Source organism: Neomonachus schauinslandi, chromosome 5, assembly GCF_002201575.2.
Source record: "Neomonachus schauinslandi chromosome 5, ASM220157v2, whole genome shotgun sequence".
Classification (NCBI taxonomy): Eukaryota; Metazoa; Chordata; class Mammalia; order Carnivora; family Phocidae; genus Neomonachus; species Neomonachus schauinslandi.
This window is the reverse complement of record NC_058407.1, coordinates 114920652-114935457: the sequence shown is the minus strand read 5'-3', so window position 1 is coordinate 114935457 and position 14806 is coordinate 114920652. Positions and strand designations below refer to the sequence as shown.

General features: G+C 39.6%; 1 protein-coding gene across 1 annotated transcript in view; it reads right to left on the bottom strand.

Moving 5' to 3' along the window:
* Nucleotides 1-5597: 5597 nt before the first annotated feature.
* The window catches only part of ARHGAP21 (Rho GTPase activating protein 21), a 128293-nt gene continuing 119084 nt past the window's right edge, over nt 5598-14806 (bottom strand). Inside the window, 7 exon segments of the mRNA XM_021687139.1 lie at nt 5598-6428; nt 6430-6450; nt 6452-8080; nt 10652-10683; nt 12603-12708; nt 13028-13069; nt 13263-13388. Of these exon segments, the coding sequence (XP_021542814.1) occupies nt 6381-6428; nt 6430-6450; nt 6452-8080; nt 10652-10683; nt 12603-12708; nt 13028-13069; nt 13263-13388 (2004 nt within the window). The 3' untranslated portion in view covers nt 5598-6380.

Here is a 14806-nt window from a genome sequence, read left to right as displayed (position 1 = left end):
GCAAGTTAGATACTATGCTATGGTTTATGTAAATTAAAAATATAACACTGTGTCATAATTATGGTTATGTATATAATAAAAGTAAAATGTGCCTGGGAAGATATGCTCATGTTTGTCTACAGGGAGAGGGGAAGGGCAGGGGAGTGGAAAGGGTAAAAAAGTGGAGTAAAAACTTAACAGAAATATTTATCCTGCTAAAAAAGAGCTGATGCAAATATTACAAAATGTTAGTATTTGTCCATTCCGGGCAATATAAACAGTGTCATATTCTTTTTTTTTTTTAAGATTTTATTTATTTATTTGAGAGAGAGAGAGAGCATGAGCAGGGGGGAGAGGGAGAAGCAGGTTCCCGCTGATCAGGGAGCCTGACCTGGGACTCGATCCCAGGACCCAGGGATCATGACCTGAGCCGAAGGCAGATGCTTAACTGACTGAGCCACCCAGGCGCCCCTTATTCTTCTGTTTTCAATATTTTTTCCTACTTCTTTTAAAAATAAAGAAATGTTGCTGTATCTACAAGGTTCTAGCATTAGTCTCCAGAAGAATGAAAACGGCAGAGCTGAAATTACTTGAGGATCATCTGTTCTAACTCGTTTTTACAGATGGGAAAACTGAGGCTCAGAGAAGTAAAGTAACTTGCCTAAAGTCGCACAGCTGGCCAGCATCGGGTCATGACTATACACTGGTACTCTGAACATCCAATGCAGCATTCCAGGTAGGTTTGAAGTAAGGCTTAAAGAATATGATCTCATTTGGGGCGCCTGGGTGGCTCAGTTGGTTAAGCGACTGCCTTCGGCTCAGGTCATGATCCCGGAGTCCCGGTATCAAGTCCCGCATCGGGCTCCAGTCCCGCATCGGGCTCCCTGCTCGGCAGGGAGTCTGCTTCTCCCTCTGACCCTCCCCCCTCTCATGTGCTCTCGCTCTCTCTCTCAAATAAATAAATAAATAAATAAATAAATAAATAAATAAATAAATAAATAAAATCTTTAAAAAAAAGAATATGCTCTCATTTAAAAATCAAGAAGTAGGAACCTTCAACATCTTCATGGAATTACATATTTCCATCTGTCTACTCCATAGGAGGGCAGAAACTGCAAGCACTTCATCAGTCTCTCAATAAACGAACCCAAAACAAATGCTTTCAGTAAAGAAGCAGTATAAATTACTTTCAAAATGAGACCAAAAAAATCCGTAGAATAGTTTCATCAAAAAGTAGAAACAAAATTTAGACACAATACCTGTCAGATAAGCTAGTCTAACCATTACATTTTTACTGAAGTGAGACCAGAATAACTTAGGTTGAGGGCACTTGGAATGACTATAAATTGCTGAAAATCAGATTAAGAGGTGCTTACCTGGTGATCTGAGTGCTTTTAGAGAATCCACTGTTTCGAAGGCTGTAGAAAATACTTTGTTTTACTATTTCAGTGTATCAGTACATATTCCTCTATTGTTAGAATAAACATAACTTCACCGTGGAGGCTCCAGTAAGACAAGTGTCAAAATTCACACACGATAAAGCGTTAGCTCATATCTCACGTGGGTTTTATCGTTCCGGCTGACACTGTGTAGGTGAAGAACCTATGTATAATGATTTGAGTTTAGGGTACATCTATTTCCAACTACAGTGGAATAGCTCATAGCTGACAAAGAATAATTTATATTATTCTTTGAAATAATTCTCCGTACAGAAAATAATGAGAAAAGCCGGAGAAAATACAATCAACCATTTTTGTCAGTCAATAAGCAAACAAACTGGAGAGCTGTCAAGGCAGTTAAGACAGGGAGGCAAAATGAAAGTCGAGCATTGGGGGACAGGGGCTAAGAAGCTGGCTTTCCTCAATTTTCCTGGGCTGGGATGGGGATGGCAAAGTAAATAAGTAAAAAGGTGTGCAGGGATGCGGGATGCCAAGTAGGCTAAGACTTGAGGAAACAAAATCTCCGAGAAAAGTGAATCATAGAGGGGAGAACGCTATACTTGGTGGTTTTACCTTTAAGGCATCTGCCAATACTCAAGCCATTCAGGGCGAAGGTTAAGAGGCTGAAAGCAAGTTGCAAAACAGATGGGTGCATCTGGTACAGTCTCAAAGGGCTGAGGTGACAAACAGCGGTGTTCAGGACATGCCAAGGAAGAGGGGCTGTAGGAAATACCCTAATACTGAGATACTGAAAAGTAACACCTTAGCGAGAGGGGTCTGAGCCAGAGATACACCCAGTCTCAGGGAGACTGCGATCCTGCCTGAACCAGCTCTGTCCCTGCCTGCAAGTGTAGGGTGACCCAGACAATTACCTTCCAAGCAGCAGAAGACCTGCAGCTTCCTTCTCAACAGTAACGACAGAAACCAGATGAAAACAGAATGACATCTTTAAAGTGCTGAAAGACAATCCCAGCACTCTATAGGCAGTAAGCACAGCCTTCAGAAAAAGAATGCAAAATAAAGGCATTTCCAAACACACATAAGCGGACAGACTTCACTAGCAGATCCTCATAATAATTAGAGTTCTTCAGGAACAAGAGAAAGACTGCAGATAAAAACATGGAAACACAGGAAAGAATGAAGAGCAGTAGAAATGGTCATTGTTGGTAAATGCAGATGAATATTCAAGTGTATAAAGTAAAAATAATGTCTTACAAGGTATGGAGATATATATAATTATAATAAGCAGTATGTGGAAAGCAGTAAATGTTTAATTTAAAGTAGGTTCCATTAGGTGAAGAACGTCTCTAAAAGAATAGTAAAAGAATAAATAAGTAACCTGCTAATAGAAGGGGAAAATGGTATAACAAAAATATTTGATTAATTCAAAAGAGGCAAGAAACAAGAGAAAAAGGCACATAAAACTTGTGAGACAAGTAGAAAACAAATGGTAAGATGGCAGCCATGAATCCAAATACATCAGGAATTTCATTAAAAGTAATTGGATTACGTATTTCAGTTAAAAGACGAAGATTATCAGACTACATTTAAAAAAACTATATGCTGCTATAAGAGAGAAAAACTGAATATAAACACAAAAGGGTTGAAAATAAAAGGATGAGAAAGATATACTATGCAAACACTAACCAAAAGTAACTGGTACAGTCACAATAATATATAAAATTAAACTTTAACACAAGCAGCTTCGGTAGAGAGAATGAAGGGCATTTCATAATGATAAAAGGGGTCAATTCACCATGAAGATAAAATAATTCTAAATTTATGTCCACCTAGTAAACTAGTTTCAAAATATATAAGGAAAAAATTGACAAGAGACATATAAATCTGTAATCATAGCATAAGACTTTATCACCTCTCCGGAAATGATGAGAGCCAAGTAAGAAATCTAATAAGGATATAAAAGATCTGAAAAACATGATTAAGAAACCTGACCCAGTCAACATAATAAAGCAGCCAGTCACAGAGTACATATTCTTTTCAAGTGGGTATGGAACATTCATAAAAATTGGCCATATGCTGGTTTACATAATGGATGTCTCCATTAATTTTTTTTTTTTTTTTTTATTTGTCAGAGAGAGAGCACAAGCAGGGGGAGTGGCAGGCAGAGGGAGAAGCAGGCTCCCTGCTGAGCAGGGAGCCCTATGTGGGACTTGATCCCAGGACCTGAGCCGAAGGCAGACGCTTAACCGAGCCACCCACCCTTCCCTGTCGCCATCAATTTCAAACAGCTTAAAACTATCAGTGTATGTTTGACAATCACGTGAATTATACTAAAAATAATTTTTTTAAAGATAAACTAGAAAGCCTCCAAATGTTTAGAAATTAAGCAGTATACATCTAAGTAACTCACAGGTTAAAAAAAAGTCACAACTGAAGTTAGAAAACGTTTTGAAATAAATGAAAATAAAACAAATAGCCTCTTAAAAAGCAAGTATCAAAAAACAAAAAAAGGCTGGAAATCAGTGGTCTAGGAAATGTCTCAGGATCCAAAGAAAATTGAAGCTAACAAATGTAAGAGCAGAGATGAATAAAATATAATTATTTGAGCCTTGAACCTAACTTTTTTTTACATATAAGAAAGTATTTTTGATGATTTTTTTTTAAAGATTTTATTTATTTATTTGACAGAGAGAGACAGCCAGAGAGAGAACACAAGCAGGGTAAGTGGGAGAGAGAGAAGCAGGCTTCCCGCCGAGAAGGTAGCCCGATGTGGGGCTCGATCCCAGGACCCTGGGATGACCTGAGCCGAAGGCAGAAGCTTAATGACTGAGCCACCCAGGCGCCCCAGTATTTTTGATGATCTTAATAACACATTGGCTTTTCCAGTAATGCACCTACCACGTAAACTAGGAATTTACCATCATTTAAGAAAATCACGTCGCAAAACTATTCATGGGACATGAAGTTATTGCACTGTTAGTGACTCTGTATATTGGTGCAAATATCTGACTACTTCACATATTAAAATATTACTTTATTATAAATCACTTTCCTTTGATTTCTATAATAAGACAATTATAGACATCCTATACTATATTGAATAAAGTATATATTATACATGTAGATTTATTATACAGGTAGGTTATATTATCTGTGAATTTCACTTCAGAATAGTAAAGGAGAAATTAAAAAATAGCCTTTACAGAATGAGAATATTGGGTCTGGCAGGGTTGAAAACCACTAGATTTGATGATTTTCAAGGCCCTTCCAGGCTTACCATTCTGAGATTTTAAGTACGCATTATTTCTTAGAACAGGTTTGACATACTTTGCAAGTCATGTGTGGCAGGCACTGTATCTGGAACAGTATCTCATCTAAATCCAATAACCCTTATAATAGATACTATCATTATTTATATGAAAGAATAAAGTCAAAGAAGTTAAATAATTTGTCCAAGTTTACATATCTAGGAAGTGTCAGTCAGTCTGATTCCCAAATGCATGTTCTTTTCACTTACTATCTCCAACAAAAAGTAAACAACACATTACTTTAGCTAGATGAGTTAAATATTAAAAAAAGAAGAAGATAGCAGGAAGGGAAAAATGAAGGCGGGGAAATCGGAGGGGGAGACGAACCATGAGAGACTATGGACTCTGAGAAACAAACTGAGGGTGCTAGAGGGGAGGGGGGTGGGGGGATGGGTTAGCCTGGTGATGGGTATTAAAGAGGGCACGTACTACATGGAGCACTGGGTGTTATACGCAAACAATGAATCATGGAACACTACATCAAAAACTAATGATGTAATGTATGGTGATTAACGTAACATTAAAAAAAAAGAAAAGATAAATATTATCTGTACACAGAAGTGAGGTTGTCCACTGTAAACATTTATAAGAGATCCCTGCCTAGCCATAGCAGAAAAAAAAAAAAAAAAGGAGAGATGGAATATACAAATACAGTAGGCAATTTTTTTTTTTTTTTTTTTTAAGTAGGCTCCAGGCCCAGCCTGGAGCCCAGCTCAGGGCTCAAACTCATGACCATGAGATCAAGACCTGAGCAGAGATCAAGAGTCGTATGCTTAACCGACCGAGCCACCCAGGTGCCCCCAGAGTAGGTAATATATATATTTTTTAAATCAGGACCAATTAAGGCAGTTATAAATGGATGACATTTAAAAATATATTACAGTAAGTCTCAAGCCACGCCAAGTTCACCAAAACAATTTTTATTTCCAGTGTTTAATTGGGTATGCACACAGGCATGACACAGGTTTGGATTCATTAAGTCCTCATGCAGAATTATATTCTTCTCGATAAAGAAGCCAGTTCCATCCAGGTCACTATCTACACACCTATGTTACAACATTTATATCAAATCTGGTATCTGAAGAAAAGATACACATATAATATGTTCATTTAAGTTACGTATTTTACAGAAAGATTAAAAATTCAAGTCACACAAAACTCAAAAACTGTATTAAAAGTTTGAATATAAAACTCAGAGATCCACCTGGAATGACGAGAGAATGCAAGTTCCGTATCCACCTGTGTTAAAACTGGTAAATGTAATGAAATTTGTTACCAATAAAATGCATTCATTTATTCAATGTAAGTTATCTAATTTTAGCAATATGGCACCCTAATAACCAAATGGATGTTTATGATGAGGCACTTTTGTTAGTGATGAAACCAAAAGAACAAATTTGCTGCACACTTATGCCAGCTATTTGCTTCAGTAATCTTGGGTATACACTGTGTAGTAAGTTGCAACAAATACCTTGCTCATTTGTATACAACTATCCAATATATTTTTAAATATATATATATATATGTTCTTCTGGCTGTAGTAATGCACTGTAAAGCTATTCCACAGTGCAAAATGATGAAACCAGCCCAAATGAAGGCTGCATAATAACAATTCTGGTACAAGAAAATATTTACAGAGTTACTGGAACGTGTAACAGTAGCTTTTTATTTGCCATAGTGGACATGCCCCAGTTTAAAGACAGGGATGAAACAGTGCTTTAGTGCCTGGGGCTTCAGACAAGTTTATGAGGCTGGGCATTATAATGCTGCAGAACTAGCATTTTGGCTCATGTTCTGGAAACTTTCTCCGTTGACTTGGTCGGGTGACTGTGGTGGTATGGAAAGAAGGGGCCTGGTGGCTGGAGCCAAGGTGCCGGGAGAACCGCCCGCGGCGGGCTGAGAAGACCAAGGTGCGTCGGCCGTGGCTCTCTCGATGGTGCCGGTGTTCTCGGGCGCGGGGTCCCCAGTTTCTGCTCTGCTGAGGTCGGAAGCACTGGTGCGTAAACGCTCCCGGGCAAGCCAGTCGGAGATGGAGAGGTCCTGGGCGGAGCATTTCGGCTTTAGCCGATTCACGGCGGAGAGCTCGGCTTCCCTCTGCCCGCCCTGCTCGTGCGCCTTCCAGAAATTCAGAACGCTGATTTCGGCCGCATCCCTGTGCCCTCCGAGCGTGTGCCGGCGTTTGATGTTTTTGCGCTTGGCTGCCTCCCCGCTGGCTTTTTGGGTTCCCACGCCGAACATGTCGTCGGCCGGTGCCCTGGGCCTCAGTTTTAACCGATCTGCGATTTTCGTTTTCCAAGTGGGTTCCTGTTTCTCTGCCTCGCTTCTGGTGGGCGTTAGCAGACTCCCCGTGGACTTGCCCTTCTTCATGACGTCGAACACCCTGGTTATGGCGGGCGTCTCCCGGTCACTCCTGGCGTCCCCCAGACTGCCGCTGTCGGACTTGAAGCGGGCCGACTTCTTCCTGGACAGGGTGTCGCACTCGATCAGCTTGTGGGAGCTGAAGGGCTGTCGCCGGCTGTCCAGGCTGGGCGTCAGGCTGCCCTCGGTGCAGCTGACCTCGCTGCCCTCCGAGTTGCGGCGGCCCGCCTTCCTGGCTTCTTGCAGCTTCCCTCGGAAGAGCCGGTCTGAGGTCAGCGCCGTGGGGAACACGGGGAAGTCGGTCTCGCTGTCCGTCTCCACTGGCCGGCCCTCGCTGATGAGCTCGCTCCTCTCGTCGTCCGCCTCGTCGCCCCTGCTCTCGGCCACCGAGCGCACGTCAGGGCTGAGCCGGCTGCCGTCCAGGCTGGTCGGGTAGGCGGTGGACGACGTGGTGGAGTAATCCGACGTGATGGTGCTCACGGCGGCCAAAAACTCGCCGCGCCCCGTCTCCGGACTGGTGCATTTCTGCGTGGAAAACCTGGCCAGGGACGCCTGCGAGGAAGTGCTAAGCAAAGTGCCCGAGTCGGAGCCGGTCTCTTCGAAGTGGGAGGACTTGGGGGTCGCGGGCGACCCGGGGCTCTCTCTCAGCGCCGGGAAACGACAGCTCAGCGTTGGTGACCGCTTGTGTTTCGCCCTGTGCGGCGGCGAGGGCTCTTCCGACGGGGCGCTCTCCTTTCGGGGCGGGGTCTTCTCGTCTTTCGGGGCACCGGGGTCCTTCTTGGCACTGTTTTCTTTGGAAATGGTGATCCTTTGTTTTCTGCACAACGTCTCACTCTCTTTTGTGGATTCTTCTTTAATGTCATTGTGACTCTGTTCTGTGTTTTCTTTCTTAAAAAATACATTGTCCAATTCGTCTTCTGAGCTGCTGGGTTGTGCCTTTTCTTTTGGCTTTTTCCTCTTGCGACTGGCGGCTGCAAAGATGGAGGACACAAGCAGTTCCCTGCTATACTGATCTTTTCCAGATCCCCAAGAACCCTGAGAGAAATCAGAGAAATGAGACTGTGAACACAAGGACATTATTGAGTTCCTCTTCTGAAAAGGTCCTTCCCCAAACATTTCTTACTGAGTTAACTCTGCTAAAGCTCTAGAAGCACGGACAGAACATAGTTTTTTATACCTCTTTGTAACCTGTTCATGAGGTAAATTGTTACTTCCATTTAACTAGTTCCGTTTCTTGGCAGCTGGTGGTATTTAGCTGCTATGTCACGGCTCATACACATCCGTTTCTCGGAGACGTATTTTGTGCTTGGAGCTGTCTAGCACTTCTATTCTTGTTAATTTCCCTGCCATCTACTGACTTCCCCTGCCTCTGTGATGCTCCACATTCTTCAGGTTCCTTAATCTGGAACACAGGTTTAGGAGTTAATATCCTGACATAGCTGAGTATAATACCCGGACATAGGTTAGTATAATTTTATGACTGACTTCAACTTTCTAATTACAGACACCGTATGATACACACATTGTATCAGATAAACTCACTAAGGGAAGTCTCTGGTCTTCCATTAGTTCAGCCAGACTGGATCTTCAGACTTGCCTTAGGCAAATCAGGTTGGTAATGGGTCATTTATCTCAAGGTAACAACAAAATCAGAAAATTCAAAGAACATAAGGTCAATTAAATATCTTAAATCCTTACCACAGAAGCACTATCATTGATATAGTTGTAGTGCAGTCTACTGGCTTCGTTAGCTATGCGTAAGAGGTTCTTGATCACAACTATTTAACTCGTTTGCTCATGATGCCTATCTGCTAAGTGAATGGTGGTGGTGGGAGTCAATAACCACTTGCTCGTTAACCACAGACCATGTAAGACAAGCAGGAAGTCAGGAAGTATGCTGAGTAATAGAAGCAGAAAGTAGATTTCTCTATGGTCATAAACCTCCTAGACAAACTAAAACTACTATAGTGAAGTCTTGAAAAAGTAAAAACTTAGGCTGTTGTAGTAAACAGGATTCACCAAAATGAAATTGCAGATTAACAGAACTTTGTTTCTATAAGCAGGAAAGGATTTCCTGATTATCCAGTACACTGCTAATTGGTTATCACATTTTAACACCTTCTGCTGAAGACAGACTAAGACATATTAAGAAATACGCATCTAATAAGAGGGAAGGAAGAAATTTCAAACAGGTCTGAAATCTCAACTCCAAATCTACATCGAAATCTGAAATCTTATCTTCTGATGCAAAAAAACAAAAAAAGGAAACTGTCCCAGATTAAAGCACACCCTAAAGAAAAACGACAATAAAATGTAAGGAATGATCCTTAATTTCATCCTGTATAGGAAAGTAAAAAACAATTTACATTTACATAATTGGGACAATTGGGGAAATTTGTGTAAAAACTGCATTACAAATAGTAATGTTGTGTACTCATGTTAAATACCTGGGTATGATAATTACACTGTGATTATACAGAATGCCCTGTTCTGAAAACCGCTACTTAACCAGACATTAGGGCGGCAAGAGAAAACAGAAAGAAAATGTCAAATCAGGTCAGCTTTTACTGTGACGTCTATAGTGACAAATAATATACTGTATTTATGAAAATGGTGCCCAAACTCAATGTATGCATGCTGAAGCATTTAAGGGTAAAGTGTTATCATGTCTATAAGTAATTCTCAAATAGTCAACCCCCCAAAATTATATATATCAAGATTTACCAAATGACAAATCTAAGGCAAAAGGTTTGGGTGCTAACTATTATTCTTGTAACTTTTCTCTAGGTTTAAAATTTTTCAAAATAAAAAGCTGGGGCAAAAAGCCAGTAAAAATCACAGGGTAAGTGATAATGAATGATATGATATGATTGGAATATTTTGTAAAATTTCCTGCAAGAATTATAATTTAATCATATACAACCTCATTACGATATTTATGCATGATATGTATGTCTCATTTAGAGACATGGAGAACGAAGTTGTAAGAAATTTATTGACAATTCTAGCTGCTACTGTCTCAGCAGATCAAAGTTTGGACAAATTGGATTAATAGAAAACTTTCTAAGAGTAAGAACTTCTCAGAACTACTCAAAATGTGTAATTGGTAGTGTCAACGGAACACAAATTATGTAAAAATACTGATTTCCCTGAAAAGAAGGCAAGAATATATATTTTCATAACAATGTGTAGTGGTAACGAAATCTATACTACTATTGAAATATTTACAGGTGAAGTATGATGCTTGGGATTTGTTTCAAGGTAGTCCAGGGGAGGGAACTGAGGTGAAGTGTACATGAAACAAGATGGCCACCCACATATTGTTGAGAATGGATAATGGTTCCATGGAGACTCACATTCTACCATTTTCTCTGCTTTTGTTCATATTTAAGAATGAATAAAGCGTCTACTCGTATTAGGCTTAACTATGCGGAAAAAAACCCAACATTCCAACTCACAATCCAGTGTTCTACCACAGTCTAAGAATTCATTTTTCCCTCTCAAAGACTTTGTTGAGAGGGAGGCACTTGTATCCTAATCGTAACAATCAGCCAAAAGGAAACTCCCCCACTGCCAAATAGTTCAGAATTGTATGAGACCATTTACCTTAGATTTTGTTGAGTCACTAGTAGCTGAGTCTGTAAGAAGTTAAATAAAACACGGTCAGTATTAGTCAATCTTTACTGCTTTCAACAAACAATGCAAAACTTATGGAAAAGACAGGCACAGAATGAAATGAGAAAGCAAAACTCAAACAGAACAAGAGAACACAGTGGATAGTCAGAGCTCACAAAGATGCAAGCTGCACCACAGAAAGCCACCGCCATGAAAGGATGCTGTGAATTGTAGGCAGAATCAGCTCAATGAGAGGAATGGCAAAGGAGCCCTGTACTAAACAAAAACAGAAACACTAGTGTTTATCAAGATTTCTAAATATTAAATCTAGCCATAAAGAAGCTTGAAGACCTTTTTAAGAATTGTACTATGTACCACATCCTGTATCTGAAACTGATACACAATGTAGAACTTTCAAAGATGGTTGGTTGTCCTAGCTACAAATTGAGACACTCATACTAGGTGTGTTCACGCTGATTTTTGTCAGACTGTCAAACTCAAATTTTATAAGCATATACTTGCATGCATCTGGATGCATTAGGTAACCCTGCTTCCAGGTCACTTTGGTTTTTCAATAATGTTGATCTTTGCGCTTTAGACCCCAGTTTCATATCCGTGCAGGCAGGGATCCTTTTGACTAGTTTGGTTAAATTGCTACCAGTTTTGTAGTTATCTATCACAAATGCTATTATGGAAATGGAAAAATGGAGACCATAATTTTCACTGTCTGGCAAAAACTCAGATTATACAATTATAAAGAGGGTAGGAAGGGGCTAGCACTATTCAGGAGAAGACCAATTGTGGAATTTCGTCTTTCAACTTGAGGGAAATTGATTTTCAAAATTAATGAGCTGAGCCCCATGCCACGCCCCTTTGAACACATGGCTAAATGCTTTATGACTTTAAGAACTGGTAGACCATACCATGCTATTTCTCCTCACGGTCTGCTTCAGAAATAACAAGAAACAGCAGAAAAACTTTTAAGAAAGTAGTATTGATCTGTTTACAATAATCTTTAAGAGAAAATTTACACCACAGATCAACCGTGTTTGCATTTACAAGAATCGGGGGTTTCTGCAGACAAGGCAGCTACAGTGTGGACAGCAATCCTCCTTCTTCCTACAGCTCCAGCTGTCCATCAGGGCCACCACAGAATCCACTAGCGACATTACCGTGTGATAGACTCCTCCCACTTCGCCTGTGCAACATCAGTATAGATTTGCCTGTGTCAGTAAGTGCTGAAAAAACCCTTTAGGACTCAAACAAGAACTAGAGACAAAGGGAGAACAGCGTGTGAAACAACATGCTAGATTTAGTGCAACAGTTCGGCAGGAGAAAATTGTCAGCAAAAGAGCCTATGAAAACCGCTACTTAACCAGACATTAGGGCGGCGAGAGAAAACAGAAAGAAAATGTCAAATCAGGTCGACTTTTACTGTGACATCTATAGTGACAAATAATATACTGTATTTATGAAAATGGCGCCCATTAGCAATTCGACATATTTCACTTGCTGCTTTTAAATAGAACATCTAGCTCAAGAATAAGAACCACTTATACAGTCTAGATCGTACTTTCTGCCATCACAGCAACCACATATTCAGTAGCATATATCTGTTTTACCTTGTGATGACTATTACATGGAAACTGTGAATTAAAAAAAAAAAGAACAAAACAGTGGTTTGCATGCTCATTTCCCTCAGATTTCCATTCTGACAAGCAATACAATTCCATGCACTGCCAATGGCATTAGTCACTGGAAGATAATTAAGATCAATCAGAAAAGGAAGGTTCCGTTTTTTATTAGTAGAAAGGAAAAAAAAAAAAAGAAGGAGAAGAGAAGGAAAAAATCATAGTGAATTGTTACTTATGATTGATTCGTTCTTTCATGTTACAAGAATTTAGCTTCATCTAGAGATCAATACTGCCCAGGCAAGAGTTACCTGATACATCTCCCGGGGAGACTCCTGTCCTTCCAATGTTGGTGAGTAAATGATCTATGTTCGGCACTGGCTGCGAGTCTACTGTGTTTTCCTCCTGCACTGTTGTCTACAGTTAATAAACAAAGATCTCTTCATCATCTCTTCAAAGACACTTTCTTTAAAATTCAAACATTTAGTAAAAGACACATTTACTAAGTGGAACACAGTTGCTTAACTTTTTACATCGTTTACATGTCATTAATTAACTACAAAATAAGCATCATACTTGTATTTTCATTCGACCAGAAACTGAGGAGCTATAGACCTGCTTCCGGGGTGCAAAGCGGACAAGAGCATACAAAGCAGGAAGTTGACGCTGTTGGAGCATCAGGAGGTATGTCCCGAATGAAAACAAGTCAGTACGAAGGCTGACGGACGATACTTACAAGAGGTTCTTCCACACCTTCTTCTGTGAAAAACCAGTCATGCTAAAATTTAAAATAAAAAAAGGTGAAAAGAGAAACTAAAGGACCCCCTGAATAGATCTGTATTTTGGAGGATAATATAGGAAACAAAAAAGTAGTTTTCTTAGAGAAAAAAATTATAACCAAATTCTGTCCTACCAAATACCAGCTACTCACAAAAAAAGTATTTTCTTGGTGAGACGAAGCCTGAACTTACATGCTGGATGAGTGTCTCTACGATCTTGTACTGGTCTGGCATGTGAGTGACCATGTGGGTCATGTTGTCTTCAGATGTTCTTACAAGAGTTGGACCAAAAACTATTGCTAGGTTTCTTGGTTCCATCTGGAACAAAGGATGTTATTGAAAGATATCAGAATTTTTCTTAAGAAAGTAAGCTTAAATTCCCATTGGCGTGTCTGGCATTTTATTTCTGAAAGGTTCTTTTGATGAAAAAGAAATCAAAGAAGAACGGTTGACCGATTGTGTATAAAAAAACTAATGCTTCCTAGTTAGGCTTTCTATAAGCTAATCTACACCTAACATCTTTTTCCTGCTTTAATGACAATGTACCATGCTTAACTGGCATTCATTTTTTCCATGAAGTCTTTGGTTGCAAGCAATTGATCTGGTTAAAAACAAGTATTGCAAGAGCTGCATTAACTGACAAAAATATTAAAATCAAGGGGAAAAAACTCACAAAAGACTAGGGCAACCCTCTTTCCCTCAAAAACTAAAAAAAAAAAAAAAAAACCCCAAAACAACTAGAAAAAAATGCTTAAAGACACATAACATTTTCCAAATTTGCCCCCATAGTACATCAAAAGTGCTAATAATTAAAAACCTAATGTCCAGAAATATTCTTTTTTGACCAATTTTTACTTCAATAAAAACTTGCAAAGCTCTGTGCTTATCCTTGTGCCAATCCGAACACCTCGATATAACATGCTTCTATGTTTGGACATTCATTTCCACGGTATTTTGTATTCCTTGTTTAATTACACAATTATCAAAAGTATAGATCCTTTGTTTTTGTTTGTTGTATCTTATAGTGTCTGGTATAATATTTTGAAGTCAGGATTTGATTAAAATGTCAAATAACTTCAACCAACCCTGAAAATATACCGCGGCGGGGGGCGGCGGGGGGAGCGGGGATCACTGCAGAACTCAAAAAGTCAAACTGGTTTAGGGAACCACACTACTATACTATTTTGGGAGAGCCATGCACATGCTCACACATGTGCACACACACATTTTAGGTATGGTGCAAAGTGGAAAATGCACAGATCTCCCATTCTGAAGCAATCTAGTGTGTTAACTATTGTAATACATGAATCATTACCCTACAAAATAAGCATCATACGACAGAGATATAAGGAGAAATTATGATCAAAGTCATTGTATTTTCACAGAAAGTTGACCTAGTGGAAAGAAAATGTGACTGCAGGAAGGGCTGACTTGAACTGGGCACACAGGCATGTTTCTTTTTCTCCCTTTGGAAGATGTCATCTTATTTCTACATCTGTACTGGTAAAAGTGGCTCACAAAATCAAGTCCATCTCAAAGTTCTTATGCAAAATTTTTACTAGGTTCTTGTCTACTATGATTTTATTTAAGTTTGTAGACTAATGATCACACACATTATTATTTATGTGTATACAGCCGTATTTATTATGTGGGTATAACCGAGTTTTTAGCTGGCTCCTACATAAAACTAATAAATAGTGCACTGTTTATTTATTCATTAATTACTTAAGGCAAAT